We start from the raw sequence: 20,855 nt of genomic DNA, 5'->3' as shown, positions 1-20,855 counted from the left end.
AACGTGAGGTATTTAACTACAGCTAGGTATTAATCTACAGATTCGTTTTTCTCCCCTAGTCCCTGTCGCTGGCCAGTGGGATTAGCTGTGGCTTGCAGTCGGCTGGCAGCTTTCATATGCAGCGCAAGCGTTCAAGCGTTTACGGCTCACGGCATTTGATCTACGATGTGCCACTGCCCATTGATGAGTGCCAGGCGGACGATGTCATAATGCGACCACGTCGACGCTCCACGCTGCAGCGTCGGGGCAGCAGCGCCAAGTCGAGGAACTCTTGGCATAGACTGAGCGGTCTAAGCACGGCGACGGCCACATCCACCTCCAGCACGAACAGCGGGGACCTGTTGCGGCGCAGCGTGATGACCGCCAGTTGCAGCAGCTATGCGGAGAGCAGTGCCGATGGCGGCGACTCGATCACAGGAGGCATCACACCACCGCCACCTGATCTGTGTCCACGGGCGCAGTCATGGCAGCCGGCACAGAACGTGCATCATGCGCCCGTGACTCGCAACGTGTCTTCGCCACCGGCCATGGAGGCAACCGGCGATGAAGCACAGGTATTGCCAGCGGCAGAGCAGGCGGCGGCACAGAGTCGTGGCAGCTTCCAGCAGTTTCTGCGACGCATGTCTATGCGGCGTTCCAACAAGCCGAAGCATCATCATCGCCCGCTGAGCGCTGCCAACTCGATTCGGTAAATGATTTGCCTAACTGGATTTCAAGTAATTTCTCCTCCCTATCTCTAAAATGCTTGCCTTCTGTTTTGCAGAAGCATTTCGGAGGAGTCTAGCGGCACAGCCCTATTGCCAACAGTTGAGCTAAGTTCAGTGCCTTCATCGCCAGCCGTTGACATGTCCAATCCGCAGCCAACAACAAATTCACAGACAACTGTCGTCGACTCTCCTCCTGCTGCCACTGTGGAGACACCAGTCAAGCGTAAGTTATGCATCTGGCATGTTGTAACTACTCGACTCCTAGTTGCCTAGTTGCTTAGTTGCCAACTGGCTGAAGTTAGTCCTTGCTGCTTTTCCCACATTTGTATGCATCGAAAGTTGTCCTGCGTCATATGGGTCAACTTAATCGATGGCAGACAGGCGCATACGTGATTTTCTCTTTAAACAACTTTCAACTGCAGCGCAGTGAACACTTTATTGTTATTAAATATTGACATTCTTGACAGTTTCAATTTCGTTTACGTAGCCTTTATAACTTTACGCAGCTTGAATTCCTCACATTTTTGCATTTGCCCTTTGGGCTCACCAGAGAAGAAAGCTCAAGGTCAACGTCATCATCAGGGTGCCTATCAAATAACTACAGGTGGTATTTTAAGTACTATTTTGGTAGAAAAACAAACACAAGCAACATCTAAAGGTAGCCAAAAAGTTTGCCATTGAAATGTGCTCAAGAACTTATGAACAGCAAAAGGCGTTGAGGAAAACATAATGCCAGTATGCTTGAGCATGTTTGCTTAAAAACTAAGTCTTTAATGCTGACTAAGAATATATATACTTTTTCGTCCTCCCTTTAAAATCGATTTGCACAAAAGCGTTGCATCCTCTTTTACCCCATTTTAATTAATACTGGAGCTCCGACACGCCGAAGGCTCAATACCCTTATAGAGAATTGCGAGAATAGTGAAGTGACTTATACTTGGAAATTTGCTTATTATGAAAACTCCAAAGATTAACTAATTCATGACCGGCTTGTTAAAGACAATTTGACCAAAATATGCTGAGTTTGATCTAGATATTTAATATATGATAAAATTATCTGATACCGCCTGCAAGATCAAGATTTGAAAACTATTCTGGTCAGGGATGTTTAATGATATCTAATTTCTTACATTCCTAAAGAATTTCTTTACCGGTCATTTCCGATATTGCAACTTTCTATTATAGAACATCGAACAACTATATCATGTTATTGTCATAAAAAGAATATGTGCTCTTTTAGAATACTTATAGTTTTTTATTGAACAAACCTAGCAATAACGATCTTTATAGTTCCTGCAAAACTATATCTATTCAGATTACAATTTTTGTGGCTCCAATAGAAACGTTTTCAGTTAAAATGTCTACAATTGTATTACAGATTTTTTAAAATCAATTTAAGTTTATATATCAAGTATAAACTTATCCTCTGTGTCCAAGAAAAAACCATAAGACATTCGAGAAGTTTGTGTTCTTAAAGATTTGTGAATGTGTTTAACGACATTTTCAAGCGAAAGCACAACTTTTTGTTTACTTTTACACTTTCTCACTTTCTCTTTTACATCTCTAATTTCGAACAGAAACTACTTTACCGCTTCGCTAATTGATTTTGAATTCCCGCTAGGGCAAGTGGAATAATAGCCAGGGAATAACAAAATAAAATGGCATCTGACATTCATTTTGCATATCGGCTAATTAAAATGCGTGTCGTGGCAGCCGTCTTCTTGGGCTATCAATAAGCGTTGAGGAATGTGCAATAGAGTTTACAACAAAAGTTGACTGCGAAAAGTTTGGTAACTCTCTGGGAGTTGGCTCTGCAGTTTGTCGTAATGAATATTGATTAGGGGGAATTTATTTGGCGCGACGGCAGCCGAACTGCACAATAAATAAGCACAAAGAAAATATTGGCATATTTATCAGGATATCAGCGTGCATATTTTCGAAACAATTCGCAAAGGCCGCAGTACAATCAGTAGTGTGTGCGTGTGCGTGTGCTTGTATCTGTATCTGTGCGTGCGAACTTAAATCAAGTTTGATTTCAAAAGTTTTGTACTCCCAGCGGTGTGTCACAGAGACAACGCGTCCTGAGTGCACCCCCAAGCTGGCGGGGCAAACAACTTTTGCCTAACTTAATGCATTGATCTATCTACCCGCTGTCAATATTTGGCTGAGCACTTGCCGAGTTTTGGCCTGCAGCGAAAACTTTCAATTTAATCAGTTGCTCGAGTGTCACAGAAATCGTCAGGGTTGCGGCTCTTCGAAACTGCAATGAAAATTGTTTGCACAAGTACTCGAAACTGATTTAAGTGTATTCAGCTATGCATATCGATCATTCAAACATTAAAAGTTCATACGCAAGAATACATATTTATTTTATACAAATTTTAATTATTTATTCTGCTATTCTATTATTCTTTTTCTACAAAAAATGTTCAATAATGTGCAAACAATTTGTTATCACTGTCGGAGGAACGGAAAATTTTGCATGCAGCATTTTAACAGAGTTAATATTTTATTACGGAAATATTGATGATATTTTTAGTTCGATTTATTGAAGATTATTGCTTCCATTAATTTTGTATGCATTTCCTGCATTCCTGAAAATATGCTTAGGTCTACTTGTACGATCTAGAACTTTGTCGTCCTGTGGTGTTGCGCTTAAATCTGCATAAAATTTCACACATTTGATCAGCATTTTCTATGAAATAGAAACAATCATTAAATGAATTTTCACAACGATTTTTAAAAAATAATTTGAAGCTGATCGAATGGTCAATAAAATACTTCAATAGTTTTACTTTTAATTTCGGTTCGTGCCAATAACCAAATTGTATCAATGCTTTAGGATTTGGGCAAAATGTTCTGTTTTAAACACGAATAATATGAAAAGAACTGCGCAACACTGAAATTGGCGCGTGTTGAACAATGCCGCTTGCTACATGTTGCACGATGTAAGAGAGTGACAAACAGAAATGCAGATGCACAAAAAATTGAAAAAAATACAAGAAGCGCTGAAAAAATGAAAAATATATATATTCATTTTTGATTGTTTGCTACGATTGGCATACGTGCGTGTTTGTGTCTGTCTATATATATGTATGTGTGTGCATATAAAATTGAATTTTTATTGAAACAAACATCAGAAAAGAAGCGCATTGATAGCCAGGCAGGTGGAGAAGCACAGTAATGGGGCTCCGTCCAGAACTTTTGCCCTGGCAATCGATGCAAAAATAACACAAATATTTTATTACTCAGCCACATGGCTGTTGTTTGGATTTCACAATATTTTGATAAATAATTTTTGTAACAGATGAAACAGCATATTGACCTTGACACAACTTGAATGCGAGCAATTCTCAATTGGACTACTTTAATGTACAAAATTTCTTTTGTTATTTTTTAATTTCCATTTGAACAAAACTAACAAAAAATACGAGCTGACATACATATGATGTATATATATGTTTAGTATTCAGATAATTCTATAGTGCTCAATCCGTTCTTATTTTGAGCCAATTTATGTAACTTAGACAAAATTAAACTGGAAGAGAAATCTACTTTAATGTCTAGCCAGTTAATCAGTTAACCTAGTTATCGTGAGCACGTCATCGGGATTTTCAGTATTTGTTCAGGTCCTAGCACATAGTTTAAACATTATTCTTGTTTCTTTCAGATGTTAAAATTGACTTTAATGCATTGCCAACAAATGGGCGCAGCAACAACAATAATAATGGGGGCAACGAGCTCGGCGACGAGGTCGACGACGACGACGACGACGCCAACAATGACGTTGACGTGTCAGACGTGACGACGCTGTCAATGCAACCGAAAAGGGAAGGGGAACGGCAAGGGGATCCGGTGCAGGAACAGGAACGGGAACCGCATCGGGCAGGTGCAGTGTCAACGATGGCAACGGCAACAGATGTTGAACGCAAATATGGCCAAATATCGCATCATATATATCTGCTATATATGCGCGCCTCGGGTGTGCCCATAATCATTGTCTTTTTTATCACCGCACTAATTTGGCAATGTTTGCGTGTCTATACGGACGTTTGGCTGCAGCATTGGAGCGACCAAGTGGCATCGAATGTGGAGCATCCGGAGCGTACGGACATTGCCATGGATACGGACGAGGACATGGCCAGCCACGAAGTCACGTACTATTTTCGCATGTATGCAACAATTTCGTGTGTTTGCATTATAATGGCCATGATATCAACACCGGCCGGACAATGGGCCGGCTGTAATGCACGCCGTAATTTGCACGATAAACTGTTGCAAACGATTTTGCATAAAACTTTGCATTTTTTTCAAGTGACGCCCCTCGGACGTATTGTGAATCGTTTCAGCAACGATATGGCGATCATTGATAAGGTAAGATTTGTTATTGTTATTGTTTCAGTTGTTCCTGTTGTTGTTATTGCTATTCTTGTTGTTGTTGTTGTTGTGCGTTGTTGTTGTTGTCGTCACTCTATGCTCATACCCCATATACACACACACAACCTATACATACATATGTCTGCATAATTTTCGTTTAGCTTTTTGTATTGTGCGGCATAAAATATGAGCATATTGCCAGTTGTTGTTGTTCTGCTTTAGATTTGTCTGTGATAAGCACGCATAATGCATTGATGTTTTGCACATGTGTGTGTGTGTGTGTGTGAGTGTGTGTGAGTGTGCATGTGTAATATATGAGTTTGTTGACGCCATTTTTAGGGTTGCTTTCATTATAGTTTTTCACTTTATTTGACATATTCGCATACAAATTTACCAAACTTGTTAGACTATATGTGTGTGCGTGCGTGCGTGTGTGTGTGTGTTTGTGTGTGTGTGTGCGTATGGTGTATTCGTTTTGATTGAACTGACAATATTGATTGATCTTTAATGCAGTAAGTGGATGGGCTTATTCTTGGCATCTCTTAATTAATTGCTACTTATCAATTTTTACTATTCTTAAAATTCCTAAATTTAGCAAAATTTTTTGGAATATCTCTTAGATTATTGCTTGCAATTTAAATCAACATTTACAAATCCATGTCCCAACCGTGAAATTATAATACCACTCGTACGATCTTGAACTTCTTAGTGCTGTGGTGTTTAGCTTAAAGCTGCATAAATTTTCACACATTTCATCAATATTTTCTGTTTATATAAAAAAAAAACTCAATAGTTCAATGTTTGGCTTTTCATGACCTCCGATCGTCTTTAGTCAAGAGAATAAGATACAGATGCATTAATGCTCATATATATGTAGGTAAAATGATAATAAGGAATCACATTAATTAAATGATTTAATATGTTCCATTTTGTCGTTAAACAATTTAAAATCCAGCAAAAACTTAACTTATTTGGTCATGTTTCCTTATACAACAAAGGCTCTTCATAAATAAAATGTTGTATATTTTTTGCGTTGAAATATATATAAATAAAAAAAAAAGATTTAAAGGTGCATTTTAGCTTATTCATATGATACTATTATTATTTATGAAACGTATTATTATCAAGCTTCATAAAACTTTTCTGCCAGCCGAATGAAGTTTGTGAATCTTCAACAAATGATCGTGATCGTATGCATCTAATCAATTGAAACCTAGGTTTTTAGTTGCCTAACAAAACGTGTATGTGTTTGTTTTAGATAGAACTCAATCTGCATGCGAGTGTACGAAATAAAAAACCTTCAATTATTGTGCACTTTACAAGAGGGCTGGCACTTTGTAAAATCGGAGCGGCAAACAACAAAATTTGATTATGAAACATTGCCGGCTGGCCATTTGTGGGGCACACATTTGTCAAAACGTGAGCCGGCCGGGCTACACATTCAATGGCTAGGTAGTCGTTCTCGTTAATTTTGGCAAACGACAGGCTTTGGGCCAGGCCAGAATGGAGTCCGGTTGTGCAGCAGGGGGCAGGCTGTGGCATACACAAATTTAGTCATTTGTCAATTCGTGTGGCAAACGAGCAAAAGTCATTTAAAAATGTCTGCCAAAAAGCCGCAGAGCCCACCTACCTGGCTGACTGCCTTCTGTCTATGCTGTTGCTGCTGCTCCTGTTGCTGCTGCTGTTTGGAGCTCAAATGTTCACTCATCTGGCCATATACACACACACACACACACACATACAAGCTCATATATATATATATATTTTCATTTACAGAAAATCGCTGCAACGAGCCAACGCTTGCTGCAGTTTACGCTGCTCTGCCTGTGCGCCATATTGATAAATGTGAGCATTACACCCTGGTTTCTGGCCCTCACCCTGCCCATTTGCGGCGCCTACTATGCCATCCAGAAGTTCTACAGGTGCTCGGCACGGTAAGTGATGTATTCTCACACATATTTCCGTGTAATGCTGACAAAGCGACTTACATAATTCTTGAGTTAACTGTTACAAATATGCCATCTGCCACGCCCCAGGCGCCCACCATTATTTGCAAGTTGGCAAACTTTTAATATTTTTGCAGCATTCGCATTTGTGGCTGGGCGAATTGTTTAGAAAAGTTATTCAAACAGCCAGTCGAGTGTATGCTAGCTGTCAACGTTTTGCTGCCCAAAGTATTTTGGCCAAAGGCAGTTTAACTTGGTCAGAACTTGGCATTGTCAACAAAAACAATAGATTTTTGCATTAAATACTTTGCTTGAGCTGTTGGCAACCTTTTAATACCATTGTGGCAGAGTATTTCAAATTAACGCACAAAACGTGTAACCCTTTGACGAGTATGAGGTGTTAAGTAATTATTATGTTAATATTATTTGAATTATTATTTTTATTCATCACTCACAGGCTAGTTAATATATAAATAACTAGAGCAAGCAATCCTCTCGTATGATTTAAATCGACATCTACCTTTCATAGATGTAAATAAATATCCTGTTCGGCAGCAAGGGTATATAGACTTCGGCACTCTGATGCTGGCAGTTGAATCCTGTTTCTCCCTCGCTCTGGCTCGGTGCCTTTGTGTTTGTTTAGATAGTGCGAGTGGCTCTATTAGCAGATTTCTATCTAAGTATTTGTGGCTTATAATTGTCTTCCAAGCACATTTTGTGAAGACAAAGTTTACTGAATTTTCGCAGCAGTGCCGCAAAACCGACTGGAGCATGATTTTTGTCGTCCATTCGTTGGTTGGACCTCTGGAGAAAAAATAATTTAAAAGAACATTTGCAAAGCATTTCAAACATTTTAAAGAGTTTTGTAGTTTGGGCAATTTATTTAAACGCATTTGATTGAAATAGTTCTGAAAATATTGCATTCTTAATAGTTTATTAAAAGTTTTCCACAATAAAATACATTCATACATATATATTTATATTAAAGCAATTTTATTAATAATTTTAAATATGTCTTTGCTTTAAAAAATAGATACAAGATATTTAAATGCAAATCAATATCTTAAGGCTGCAGCTATCTTTATAAATCTTTCCTTAGATCCTGCCATATGTATATAACAACAATACACAAATGCAAAGAATGGTGATTGAATGCAATTTCCAAATGCACTCGACGACCCTCAATTTAACGTACAAATTGTCTATTTCAGTGAGCTGCAGCGCATTGAGAATTCAACAAATTCACCGGTCATATCGCATCTATCGGAGACAATACAGGGTGTGACCACAATACGTGCATACAATCAGCAGGCACGTTTCACCGAGATACTCTTCAAGCGTCTCGAGGCGAACACGATTGCGTTTACCATACTGAATACGAGTAACCGTTGGCTGGGCATATCATTGGTAAGTCCTTTGAGTCCTTTTGGCCCCATCTGCACTGTCCACACTCTAGACTGTCTGCTGTGGTCCCAGTGTGTGCTGGTCAATATGGCAGCTATGCACATTTGATTTCTGTAAAATTTGCTTGTGTGCGTTTCAATTCAATTGGCATTTCAGTTAGACAGACGCGCCTTTCGTTTATATAGCGTTCCGATGCAAATATCAGATAGTTCTGGCAGCTTGCAGTTGTTGTTGCTTGTTGCACATGCCACACAGGTGATAGAAGCAGCCCCTCCGGATTCTGTCCGACAACAAACATACATAAGTACTCATGTTGTCAGCCTGCCCACCCGGCTGTCCTGCCTGCCTTTGCTTGACTAAGGCAGGTGTGCGGGGCAGGTAGAGTTTACAGTTTACAGTGTTCAAGTGTCTGTTATGGATCTAAAGTATCCATTGATTGCGCTCAAATTGGTGCACATTGTGTTGACGTGCACAATTGTGGCATCTGGGACTGTGCCATGTGGGCCGGGCAAGAGGTTGCTTGCTTTATTGGGTATATTGACAGTGCGGTCAGCTAATATGCATAAACACACACACACACACAGTTGCTTGTGTGTATATTAAGTTGTAGCTCCTGGAATTAATTCTCAATATGTTGGCCGTGGAGTGACGCCTTGGACAAGCCCCAAGCATTACATAAATTGCATACCTCAGGTGCAAGCTTGCAAGTGTGGCAAAGTTAAATATTTCACCTGCTGGCTTACTGATATTTAGGAAATTGTTAATGAACCATGATTGCCTAGCAAGTGGTACTATGAAAGGTTAGTGTCAAATGTCATCAGTGTGTCTTCTATTTGTATACCCTTGCGCAGAGCATTATCATTTTGTCATGAAATATATAACAAACAAAGGCAGACGTTTCCAAACCCGTTAAGTATATATATTTTAGAGTTGATATATGCATGTTCGTCTTTCCGTCTGCATGTTTCTATGTTCTATTTTGGACTTGTCTCTGAGTAGAACCTTTGCATAGGTACGGTAACGGCTATAGGAACGATCGGAAAGTAGGTTCTTGTATGGAAATTTTTTGTACTTTCGGCATTTAGTAGAGAATGTAGTAGTAAGAATGTTATAGGACAATCGCACAAACTTATGTTTTTGAATAAAAATCAATATATTTATCTAGATTTTTTTTTACCAAGCCCGGAATTCTTGAGTTTAACCAAGTCACTGACATGTGAGCTATTACATACGTAGCTATATGGGAAGAATCGGACGAAAAGACAATCTCTTAAACTACTTTAGGACGCCTTCGACACCATAAAGTTTTCTTTGCACACAAAAGTCTATTTCTAAGCTACAAGTAGAAGGGTATTTCATCTTCGGCGCGTCGGGCTTTGTCTTCTTGGCTTATCATTAGACAGAAAGGACTGAGAGTCGGCTTTTATAAGTCGTTGGACATAATTCATTGAAATGTTCAGCCGTATTATTTTGAAAACGTTTAAATCAAACAACATTAAACGTATTATCTCTCCTTTCTACTGAAATGTTAAAATGTAAGAGAGAAGTCAGACTTGATAGAGGCATATTATCTATTATTTTCTAATTGGTCCTCAAATCGAACGGAAATCAAAACAATTGTTTAACTATTTGAACTATCGACGTGGCCAGGACTTAATCAGACGATACGCAAAAAGTTCTGCAGCCCAAGCAAGGCGCAACAAATGCAACAGCTCGGGGGCGTCGTTCAGAGCTTATATATATATATATGTATATGTATATGAAACTCCCATATAGAGAGGCAATCAAGCCAACGTCAGTCTCTGCCCACAAAGAAGCAAACAAAAACTTTTCAATTGTGGTTTGGCAGCTACCCCGTAAAACTTTCATTAAGATGAAAGAGTGTAAAAAGTTTTTCCAGCCCAGGCGGGAAACGAGCTGACGGATCCGTTTAGAAAGACCAAACACGCACACGTGGGCTGATTAAAAAGTCATGTGGAAAAAATCTTTACCAAAATGCCAACACTAACAAGCACTCATCATGGCTGCTACTCCTTCCCACCTCTCTCTCTCTCTCTCTCCCTCTCTCTGTAACTCTCTGACTGCCTCTCCTTATCGTACTCTTTTATTGCAGGATTACCTGGGTGGCTGCATTGTTTTTGTGGCCATTGTAACGGCACTGGCAACGGCAAGCGTCAGTTGCAGCAGCTACGCAAAGGAGGCAGCTGGAAGGATGACGCTGGAGTCAGAGACGGAGACGACGACGACGACGTCAGGAACTTATGCCATCAATAAAAGCGCCAGCCCCAAGGAACTGACACCAACACCCTCACTGGTCGGCTTGGCCATAAACTACACGTTGTTGGTGCCGATTTACCTTAATTGGGTTGTAAAACTTTTGGCCGATATGGAGATGTATGCGGGCTCGGTCGAGCGCATTGCACACTATGCACAGCCACAGCAACAGAATGAGCACGAGTCGGAGCAGGAACAGGACGATCCGGAAATCAGCAATGATGCCGATAGGTCGTCCTGCACGACTACCGTTGACAAAGTTTACCCAGGCGCAACGTCAGCTGTCGTTGATGTTGCCGGAGACCCAAACGGAGATGCTGATAAATTAAATGCAGCCAATGCAGCTGCCGGCACCGGCAATCACTTAAACTTCCACACGGCGCCAGTTGTTGACAGGCAGCAGCTGGCGACGTCGATGATTAAGGATAAGAGAATGACGGCACTTGGTGACAAGGTCGCGAAATCTAATGACCCAGCAAGGCGTCCCAAAACTTGTGAGTACTAGTGCGCGTGTGTGTGGGTGTGTGTGTGTGTGTGTGTGACACCTTCAATTATGTGCCAGGCACATTTTATATGGCTCATTGATTATCAATTGATTTATGACAGTTGCTTTAGTTGAACGGCACGAAAAGTCGCACAGAAATATTTATGAAACTGGGCTTTACCCAAAAAAAAAAAAAGTTGATAAGAACTTTATTGGCACTTGAACATGATTTCGATCCGCAGAATTACTTATCAATTATTGGATTGGTTTGATTCCATCTCTAAGCACCTAGAAGCAGGTTTAAATGTCATTTCAAAGCTGTATATGGAGCTGCAGTTGCTCACCAATATTGTATTGTTGTGGTACATGGATTTGACCACCGTCCAGTTGACACTTGTTCATATAGAAATGTATAATTTGCTTGGGACATAGCTCCTTGGCTACCTCGGAGGTTAGCAGCTCAGTCGTCTGATCCTCCAACAGCACCAGGTAACTGAACTTATTCATTATGCGTTTGACTCCCAGCACCTCCGATACGTATAGCTTCTGGCCAGTGGGCTTCTCATTTGGACCCAGCACCATTGCAAACGCAAAATAATTCGATTGATTTTCTCAATTATTTCGACTGCCAATAGTTTGTTTGATTCTGAAAACTTTGGAGTTTAGTTGTGCTATTTTGACACTTGTGATTGGAACTGTGATTTGTTTGATTCGTTGTGTAACAGTTCAATTGCTCCACTAATCGAATTCAGCTACGAAAGCTGTTCAGTGATGTGTGATCGAAACGGTTATTTTTCAGTTTCTACTAGGAACATGCTCTGTTTCGACACGAACACTACAATTTTTTAAGTGCCCTGCATGTTCATGTGGAGCTCGACAACTTGACAGCACGCTTGCATATAAATATGTTTAGAAAGCAGAATTAATAATTGGACTGGAATTGAATTAGATACAATTTGTGTTAATCGCGTCTCTTGCAATAATTTGTGAAATTTATATTTATTTAATGTCTACACAAAGAAAGACTAAAGGCATTTTCAAAGAAACAAATGACAATTGACTCAATTTTAGATTTCCACCCAAAAAAAATCAAAGCAATTTTGGCGCAGTCGATATTTTGCTTTTAAGAGTTCGATAACTGATTTGATTTGTTTTACATGCTTGATGACTGACTGTCAAATAATCTACCTGTCTAGTAAACACTTTTATTTATCACCTTTCCTTTTTTTTGACAACAGACCAAAAATTTAAAATAATAAATTTGTGTTTGCCTATCTATTTTGCAAAAAGTCTGGATTGTATTGTATGAATATACTCAAAATATTAGCTTGATTAAATTGAGTATTTTTGAGAGTATTTACACTGATGCTTCAGTTGCTTTTGAATAGCATAAGATTTCGTGCAGCAATATTTAATATCATACACAAATTGTGCAATTTCTGTGCAAAAGATTAAACACTTGAGCAACACTACATATATAAATGAAAATATGTTTGTTCTTTAGTCCGGTGTCATTTGGGATAAGTTCTCTGACCACACTTGAAAACTAGTTGGGAGTTTTTGCAAAAGTTGGCTTTTAAAGCTTGCGCTTAAATGTGTGCTATGATCTGGAAAACCCTTTTCATGAAGTTTTTGCTTGCCTCGAGCCCTTATCACTTTTTGCTTAGCTGGTTTAATTTTTTTTTTTTTTTTTAGCTTTCATTTTTGAGAACATTTTCAACTGACAGTTGCGGGCACAAAATACTGTGTCTGCGAAAAGGTCACAATTCTCATGGTTTGCTGATTTGGTTTTAAATTTAATATAAGCGTTTGTTTACATTTATTCATACCATCCGTTTGTTTGTTTTTGCTTTTGTTTTTGCTCTTCTTCTGGTGCAGACCAAAGCGTTCCAATTTCCTGGCCACATCGCGGCGACATCAGCTTCGAGAACGTTAGCCTGCGCTATGAAGGACAAAGGCAGAACGTTATCAGCCATCTGAATTTGAAGATACCAGCGGGCCAACGGGTGAGTACATTTCAAATTGCCTCATTTTTGGCTGTCACCATGGCAGCCCAAACAAGTTTGTCGGTTCAATGTGGTCAGCCCGGTAAATAATCTGACAGAAATGCGAGCGGTAAATGGAATCGCATGAAAGATGCAAGAAGCCAACCTCTGGGCTCAACAAACTGTAACAGCACCCATTTTAGCCAGAGTGTGCACTTTGGCCGCAAACTAACCAAAGCCACACATATCTAGTCGGGTCTGAGCCAGGAAAGCCAGACATTGCCAAAGGTCAACAACTGATTGAAAACTCAGCAAACAGCAAGCAGCGATACAACTGCATCCATCCATAGATGGACACATCCATTATCAATATGCTACGGTGTACATTAGTCGATCTTGTGTGAGGCTTGGAGCGCAATAGCTTATGTCACTGCAACTGCAAATGGGTATTAATCGAATAAGGAAATTGTGTTACAACAGGCTAATGTCAGTTGTCTTTTTTTAATAAGCACTCAATATAAACATGCCAGCCTGTTTGTTTGACACTCATTTCAAACTGGCAAATAGCTGGGTCAGTATTTTTAACCCCGTGTGATATTCATATGTACGGAACGATGCAGTTATCAATAGCTCCTTTCTTAAATGATAATGTCTGCAGCTGTGATAGCAATAAAATCAAAAGTGATTTTACTTTCGTTAGGCAATTATAACAAGAAGACAGGCTAAATGAGCAGTATTCTACAAAAGGGCAGAGAATATTTTCGTAAACAAAGCTGACGGATTTTGGATAAACGAAAAAAAAAAATATATTTAATTAACATTTAGTTCATATTTTACTCAGCTCAACGCAACTTAACACTCAACTCTGAATTTCGAAAAAAAAAAAATCATCCAAATATTAAAGTATTATTTATTTAGTTCGAATGTCATAGCCTGACTTTTGATTTGTTCTACTTGTACAAAAAATGTGCTTTTTAGTAGCTTCCATATTTACATCAACTACATTTGCGGTCAGAAGGTAGTTAAAAACAATATTCAAACAAAATAAATATTCAATGCAGAAATATATAAAATATATGAAAAATCAATATTGAATACATTGCAAAAACCATAAAAGAGTGTTGAGTAACGAATTGTGAGTACTCTGTCATCCACATGTGATATATGCTCACAATCGGTGAAATGTTCAAACTGAGGTCTAGATGCATTAGCATTAGCTAGATATATGGTATTATAATATTGAGAACTAAGTGTATGATATGTACGGAACAATACGAACTTTTCACGCCAGAGCTGCGAATATTCGATGAGATTTCCAAATGTGCAACGTTTAGAGTATTTATTTAACTTGATTTAGTGACACACTAAAATAGAAATTTGCATATTTCTGCAGATAAGTAAAATGCTTTGCATGCCTCTGTGATTTTTTGTGATATAAAAGTGATTTAACAACACATTTCGCTGCTTTTTCTGTAACTATTTTTTTCACGCTTTAAATGGGAAAAACTGGAAAAGCGATTTCTTAACAAAAAAAAAGGGACATTGCAAATCAATTTGGTAATTGTGTGCTATAAATGAAAACTATTATTTCTAAAGATATTTTTATGGGTTTGCACATTAAAATAAGAAAGTAAAATAAACAAACCTTAGCCTTAACACAGTATCTTGATTTTAAGTATCATAATCCTGGGAAACCTATCTAAGCTAAAGTTCTTTAAGCGCGTAATTAAAATATTAATTTTTATTTGAGAGCATTTTATTAAAATTACAAAAATATCCGCTTAAACAACTCATTTTCGTCCAATAGCTGAATAAGAAGAAATTTTAAGCGTCATTTAAATATTCTTTCTTCAAGTTTTATGTAGCTCGGTGCGATTATCTAATACTTTATGGCGGATGTAAAATTTTAAAATATTAGAATTTTCTACCAAATATCCTACTGCAAAATGTACACAAAATGAACAAGTTAAAAATGCATTGTTTCACGTTTCACAATTTAAAGCAAAGCCTGGGCTCATCTCAGTGCAGCGAGCTATGGCTAGCTATATTTTCCCTTAACTACATTTAGTATTTTAATTAGAAGTGAAATTACGAAAACAGACTTTAACATGTATTGTATGTTTCAAAATCGATACAGCTCGTCAATACAGTGCAGGCTCCGGGGCTACAGCTGGTTCCGTTCGGATAGCCTAGCATATTTTATTTGAATTTGATTTCACGGTTAACGGGTACAAATACATTCGTGCAATACATTCGCAACATACAAATGCATATAAGAACCAGATACTAGATGATGCTACACAAACATATTTTTTTAAATTTCAAATAAGGACGAGATGTATGCAGCACTCTCAGCTGTTCCTCTGTCATGTTACTTACCTATTACTGCACACGGAACAAATTTGATTTTGAAAACCATTTTTTGTTTATAATACAAAATTGAAATTATTCTTAAAATAAAAAGAAATTATTTTGGGTAATTAAAATAAATATTTTCATTACAAATAGTTTTTTTTTGTTAAAATTCTTAGTAATTTCTTTCTATTTTGGAATTCATTTCAATTTCAATGCCAAAATAATCCAAAATAATAAAAAATTCAAATTATTATTTTTTAATTAAAAGAAATCACAGTTTTTAAATGTAAGCGAAATGTGGTATTCAGAATAATTATAAATTTCTTTAAAACAAATTTGGAGTTCCTTTCAATTTGAATTCCTAGTTGACACCAAGATTTTTTACTGTGTACCAATATATAGTTGACTGCTCGCTTTGGTTTCCTCTCTCTCGCCACCTCTCTCACACCCGCTCTTTCTCTCTCCCTCTCTCACTCTGTCTCTCTCTCTGTCTCTCTCTCTTGTAGATTGGCATCTGTGGCCGCACGGGCAGCGGCAAATCCTCGCTGGCCCTATCCCTGTTTGCTGTATTGGAGACGACAAGTGGCCATATTCGCATCGATGATGTGGACATTGAGCAAATCCGGCCAGACGAGCTGCGCACCAGATTATCGATAATACCACAGGATGTGCATTTGTTCAATGCAACAATACGTGAAAATCTCGATCCGCATGGTTATTATTCGGATTTGAAATTGTGGAATTGCCTCGAATTGGCGCAGCTCAAGGAGTTTGTCAACGTGCAGCTGCCTCAGGGTCTGGGTAAGTGCAGTTCCCCGTACACATATTGCAATGCTTTTTGTTCCCCGAAATCACCATTTGTTATACACTGTTTACATTGTTGTTGTTGTTGTTGTTGTGTAAAGAACCCAACACTGAATGTCAGTTCTGTGTATTGCGGCTCACTGACTCTGCTAGCTGTGTTGGTGCCTTATGAAAAAATCATGTTTATTTTTGGCAGCAAACATGACGTTTGGCTTGGCCGCTTCGCCAGCTTTTCAGCCAGCCCCTTATCATCCCGCTAACCGAATCCCAGTCTCTCCCAGCCAACTTGTCTGTTTGATGTTTGTTGAAAAAAAAAAAAAAAACGAAAAGAAAAGTTCATGCATGTTTGATTTTTTGTGTTGATTGGCTCACATGTGGCACATGTATGCAGATACATGAGCAATATATCTATCCATCAAGCATTTTTGCGGCAACCCAAGTTGATTAGCCTCTCTATGCAAACATATAAAAGGCAATTGGTGGCAAACGAACGGGCCGGAATTTAGGATTATGTCTGCGCGCTAAACGAGCCCGGTTACAGTTAAAAGTACAGCAAAAAAAAAAAAAACAACAGCTGACTTAGCTGCTGCAGTTATCTGATATTTTAGTCAAAGCTGAAGTAACGTACACTTCAAAAAGGTTCTGTGCTTGCGATTTTTTTCAAATCTATATTAATTCGCCTTCAAACAGCAAGAGCTTCTCTTTATCTTTGAGCTGATACCAACAGATAAACATGACACACTTCATGTTCTGGGCAGGTCCTTGGCATATGGGCAGACAATATATTGGCTAATTGTCTTGGCTGCCTTTACAATATTTTGTAGGGTAAATCATCTAGTTTTATCTCTGCCTGGGTTAAGTGATGGTAAAAAAAAACATATAAATTGCTGAGTCGTAAACGGAATTTGCCGATCAAATGAAAGCTAAACTTTAGGTCTTATAACTCAGATCCTTCATTTCTTCCAATGGGAGAGTTCATAAACGCGCAAAATACAAATAAGTTGAAGTTGATGGAATTATCATCCCGTTAAAACCCTTCTTAAATCATTTGTAAGTTAACATCAGCCGGAAACTCAGCTAAATCTTGTTGACTATAAAAAGAACAATAAAATGATTTATTGAAGTGATTAAATGACAATTTACCCAGATATTAAATTAAGAGAATAAGAAAAGATCGATCCCAAAATGGGTTGTTCATGTTCTTAAGGGTAATTTTGTTGAAGAATTTTGAAATAATTTGCTTTTAATAAACTGTTGCATATATTTTTTAATTGGGTTGAGTCAAAAATTTGTATGAATGAGTTTAGGATGAGAAACTTGATTTTTTATTGAACTCTAGTCAGATGTAAACCATTTCAAGTTATTGCATTACTTAAGTCAAGTTTGTAAACAGAAGGAGAGCTCCCTTACACACACATACACATGCGTCCACATTCATGTTAGCTGCCTCGGTGCTGGGGCAGGTAGTCGTCCTGGAACGTCTCACCTGTGCTTAATACGCCTCGTTAGGGCTTAAAGGCGTGCTTAGCCGGGCGGCCATAACGTCACGCTTATTAAATACAACTTTAATTACGCACTAAAATCTGCTCTTTTATATTTTGTACATATGGCCACCTGATGGCGTTGCCTGCTGCTGGCATCCTGCGACTACTGCAGACACTGAAATCACGGATGGCGGCATCAGCTTTAGTGCCGGCCATCGGCAATTGCTCTGCCTGGCACGTGCCATATTGCGCGGCTCCGTTTGCCTGGTCCTGGATGAAGCAACAAGTACTCTGGATAGCAGCACGGAGCGTGCGCTGCTTAAGGCGGCGGACAAGGCTTTCCAGGGTCGCACAATTATAACCATTGCTGTGAGTCGTATTAGATAGAGGCTGCTCCTTTCAGAGAGATTTGTTTATTTGTTTTCTGTTTTATTTACAGCATCGCCTGAGCACCATTCTGGATTATGAACGCATTATAGTGCTAGAACAGGGCCAAGTCGTTGAGGATGGCAATCCAAGGCAGTTGCAGCAACAGCCGAGCTCCGTTTTCCATAGCCTCCTGCACAAAGGCGACCCGTTGAGCGCTGTGGCAAGCTCTTAGAGATCTACAGTAAAGCTGTTTGAATTGTCTGGCTACAAATGCATTGGATTTCTGGTTGTTCTATGCCAAGTATTTAATTGTTTTGCCTAAGTACTTTTATCATTTATAATTTGAGATCAAATGGATTTGTTTTCTGTGCCTTAGTTAGTTCGTGTCCTTTGTAGTTGTGCGCTCGTGTGTGTCAAATGTGATTTTATATTTTATACATATAATATTTATGTTTTATATTGTAGCCTGTGTACGAGTATCTTCCAGTATTTTTCTTATTAAAAAGAGCTGAAGTCAAACGCAAATATTAAATTTTCTAGCGAGCTACTTGTTCTGGCAACTGGCAACTGGCAACTGGCAACTGGCAACAGTGCGTATGAGCTACGTGACCACGTGTCACTACGTTCATGTTGGGATGTATATACAACTGACAGACATATGATTTATGCACATACGCATACACATGCACATACACATGCAACTGCAATGCATGCACGTTTATTTGATTTTTTGCATTGGGTAAATACATGTGCATATACTTTTGGTATATATATAAAGTAAATACTGTGTGTCTGCCATTTTCCTTTGCTTGTTGCAAGTGTGCGTGTGTGTGTGTGTGTGTGTGTGTGTGCGTGTGTGTCTTTGTGGTTGCGAGTCGCTCGCCGATTGCGAAACACGCGAACGTGACTCAAGCTAACTGAATGGAAATTCAGAAGCCTTCGAATCGGCTAAAGACGGCACTTGCGTAAGCTCCAAATGGATCTCAAATTTGTCAGTTAAGAGAATGCAACTAAATACTATAAGGCAGGTGAGTTTTTATTTAATTGCATCAATCAAAATCATATTCAACATTATTCATAAATAACTGAAAATTAATATATGCACATAATAAAAATGGAAAGGAATTTAATTGCATTTATTGAGTATTCTGTTTGCTTTGAAAAGAACCAATTTGAGCCAGGACCTTTAAATTTGTTACCAAGAATTAAAACCTTCTCGTTTGTTTTTCCATTCGAGACTAGGTAGAAAACCAAGCTTGCAAAACTGTATCTAATGGGTACATATTGATATATATTTAGATATAACTAACATGAAAACTCTACTGAAAAAGTGCAAATAGTTTAATAAATTAATTGGTTTTTAGAGGGTATGTTTGCAGTCGCAGTCCATTCAGAATAAATATAATAAGCAATAGTCGAGAGTTTTCGGTCAAGTAACGAGTCAAGTATTCAAAAATAATTGTAAATATTTGTTAAGCCTCTTGCTCATTGGGAGTTCTGTAATTACAGGGTATTTAAAGTGTACGCAAGCCAAATGCTGTGAGCGGCAATCAATTGGACTCGTTGCAATTTTCAATTGGCAATCGCATTGCAAGTGTGCCACACTTGCACAATATTTAACTATATTTGCCACAAAACATGCTCCGGGTATCTCAATCAGCCCAATTAGAAACGGAATCGGAATCGGAATCGCATCGGCCTGCACTCAATAATTGCATGAATATGCAACGAAATGTGGCAACAACATTTATGAATTTATGCACCCCTCAGTTGGCGTTCACCTCACTGCAGCGGGTCGATAGGGCAGAGTTGGCCACAAAAGCAATATTATTGTGGAATAAATTGATTGTTAAATGGGCCTCAGCCTCTTTCGAAACACCCAACCATCCAGAGCAGGCCCCAGTTTTCTGGGCTGGGGCCCAAGGCATTTTTGCGATTTTGAGCGCTCACTTTGTATGCATATTTCAAGTAGTTTGGCTCGGAGCCATTTAGCCTGCCGGGCAATTAAACTTAATTGGCAATGAGCAGCGGCTACCGAATGGGTAAGGATTTTTTTTTTTTTAATTTTCCTGTGCGGAGCTTTGATTTTTGGAGTGTTGTGTGGGGCGCTGTTCGAAAATTGGCTCGTCTCTGCCGAAATGGGTTAATTGATATGCAAAAGCGGCAAAGAGCGCCATTCGCGAAATGCAATTCATTTTGCGCACTGTGAAAAAGAAACCACCACGAAACTAATGAGTATTACAAATTTCCCAATTGGATTTCTCTTTGATTTTAAACACATTTCTGTTATTGAGCGCTTTTCTGATTCTAAAGAAAACTAACAAATGCAAACGCCACAATAATTACCGTCTACATCAGTTGGTTGGGCTTGGGTAGTTTCCAGTATGGACAGAAGTAAACGAACATCTAATAGACTCTTTTCACATCGAGAGTATAAAAGGAATAATTTTGTGACAAAATTACCCATGGCGAAAGTGTAAATCAAAAGCGTGGAAGGCGAGAGAACACAATGCGGCGAGAGTGGGAGCGACAGGTCAAGTTTCTTAGCTTAAGCAGAGGTGGATTAGTTGCAGCGGCCGTGGGGAAATTAAATGTGTAATTTCACCACGGTGGAGATCACCAGCCTCTGCCAATAAGCAGCCATTAAGCATTAGTCTTTATTATGT

General features: G+C 38.8%; 1 protein-coding gene across 3 annotated transcripts in view; it reads left to right on the top strand.

Moving 5' to 3' along the window:
• Window positions 1–18,708, top strand: part of Sur (Sulfonylurea receptor) — a 50,116-nt gene extending 31,408 nt beyond the window's left edge. Inside the window, exons 14-24 of one of the 3 annotated variants that reach the window (XM_032437806.2) lie at window positions 60–688; window positions 764–930; window positions 4,378–4,962; window positions 5,023–5,081; window positions 6,861–7,018; window positions 8,242–8,437; window positions 10,548–11,202; window positions 13,071–13,198; window positions 16,039–16,333; window positions 17,993–18,189; window positions 18,260–18,708. In XM_032437806.2, coding sequence (XP_032293697.1) covers window positions 60–688; window positions 764–930; window positions 4,378–4,962; window positions 5,023–5,081; window positions 6,861–7,018; window positions 8,242–8,437; window positions 10,548–11,202; window positions 13,071–13,198; window positions 16,039–16,333; window positions 17,993–18,189; window positions 18,260–18,421 — 3,231 coding nt within the window. In that variant the 3' untranslated portion in view covers window positions 18,422–18,708. Of the gene's footprint in view, window positions 1–59; window positions 689–763; window positions 931–4,377; window positions 5,082–6,860; window positions 7,019–8,063; window positions 8,149–8,241; window positions 8,438–10,547; window positions 11,203–13,070; window positions 13,199–16,038; window positions 16,334–17,992; window positions 18,190–18,259 lie in introns of those variants that run through there. The other 2 variants (XM_002057692.4, XM_032437807.2) reach the window with 2 other exon arrangements.
• The last annotated feature ends 2,147 nt before the right edge of the window (window positions 18,709–20,855 follow it).

The sequence above is a fragment of the Drosophila virilis genome, chromosome 4 (assembly GCF_030788295.1).
Source record: "Drosophila virilis strain 15010-1051.87 chromosome 4, Dvir_AGI_RSII-ME, whole genome shotgun sequence".
In the NCBI taxonomy this organism is placed as follows: domain Eukaryota; kingdom Metazoa; phylum Arthropoda; class Insecta; order Diptera; family Drosophilidae; genus Drosophila; species Drosophila virilis.
This window is presented reverse-complemented; position numbering and strand designations above follow the sequence as displayed.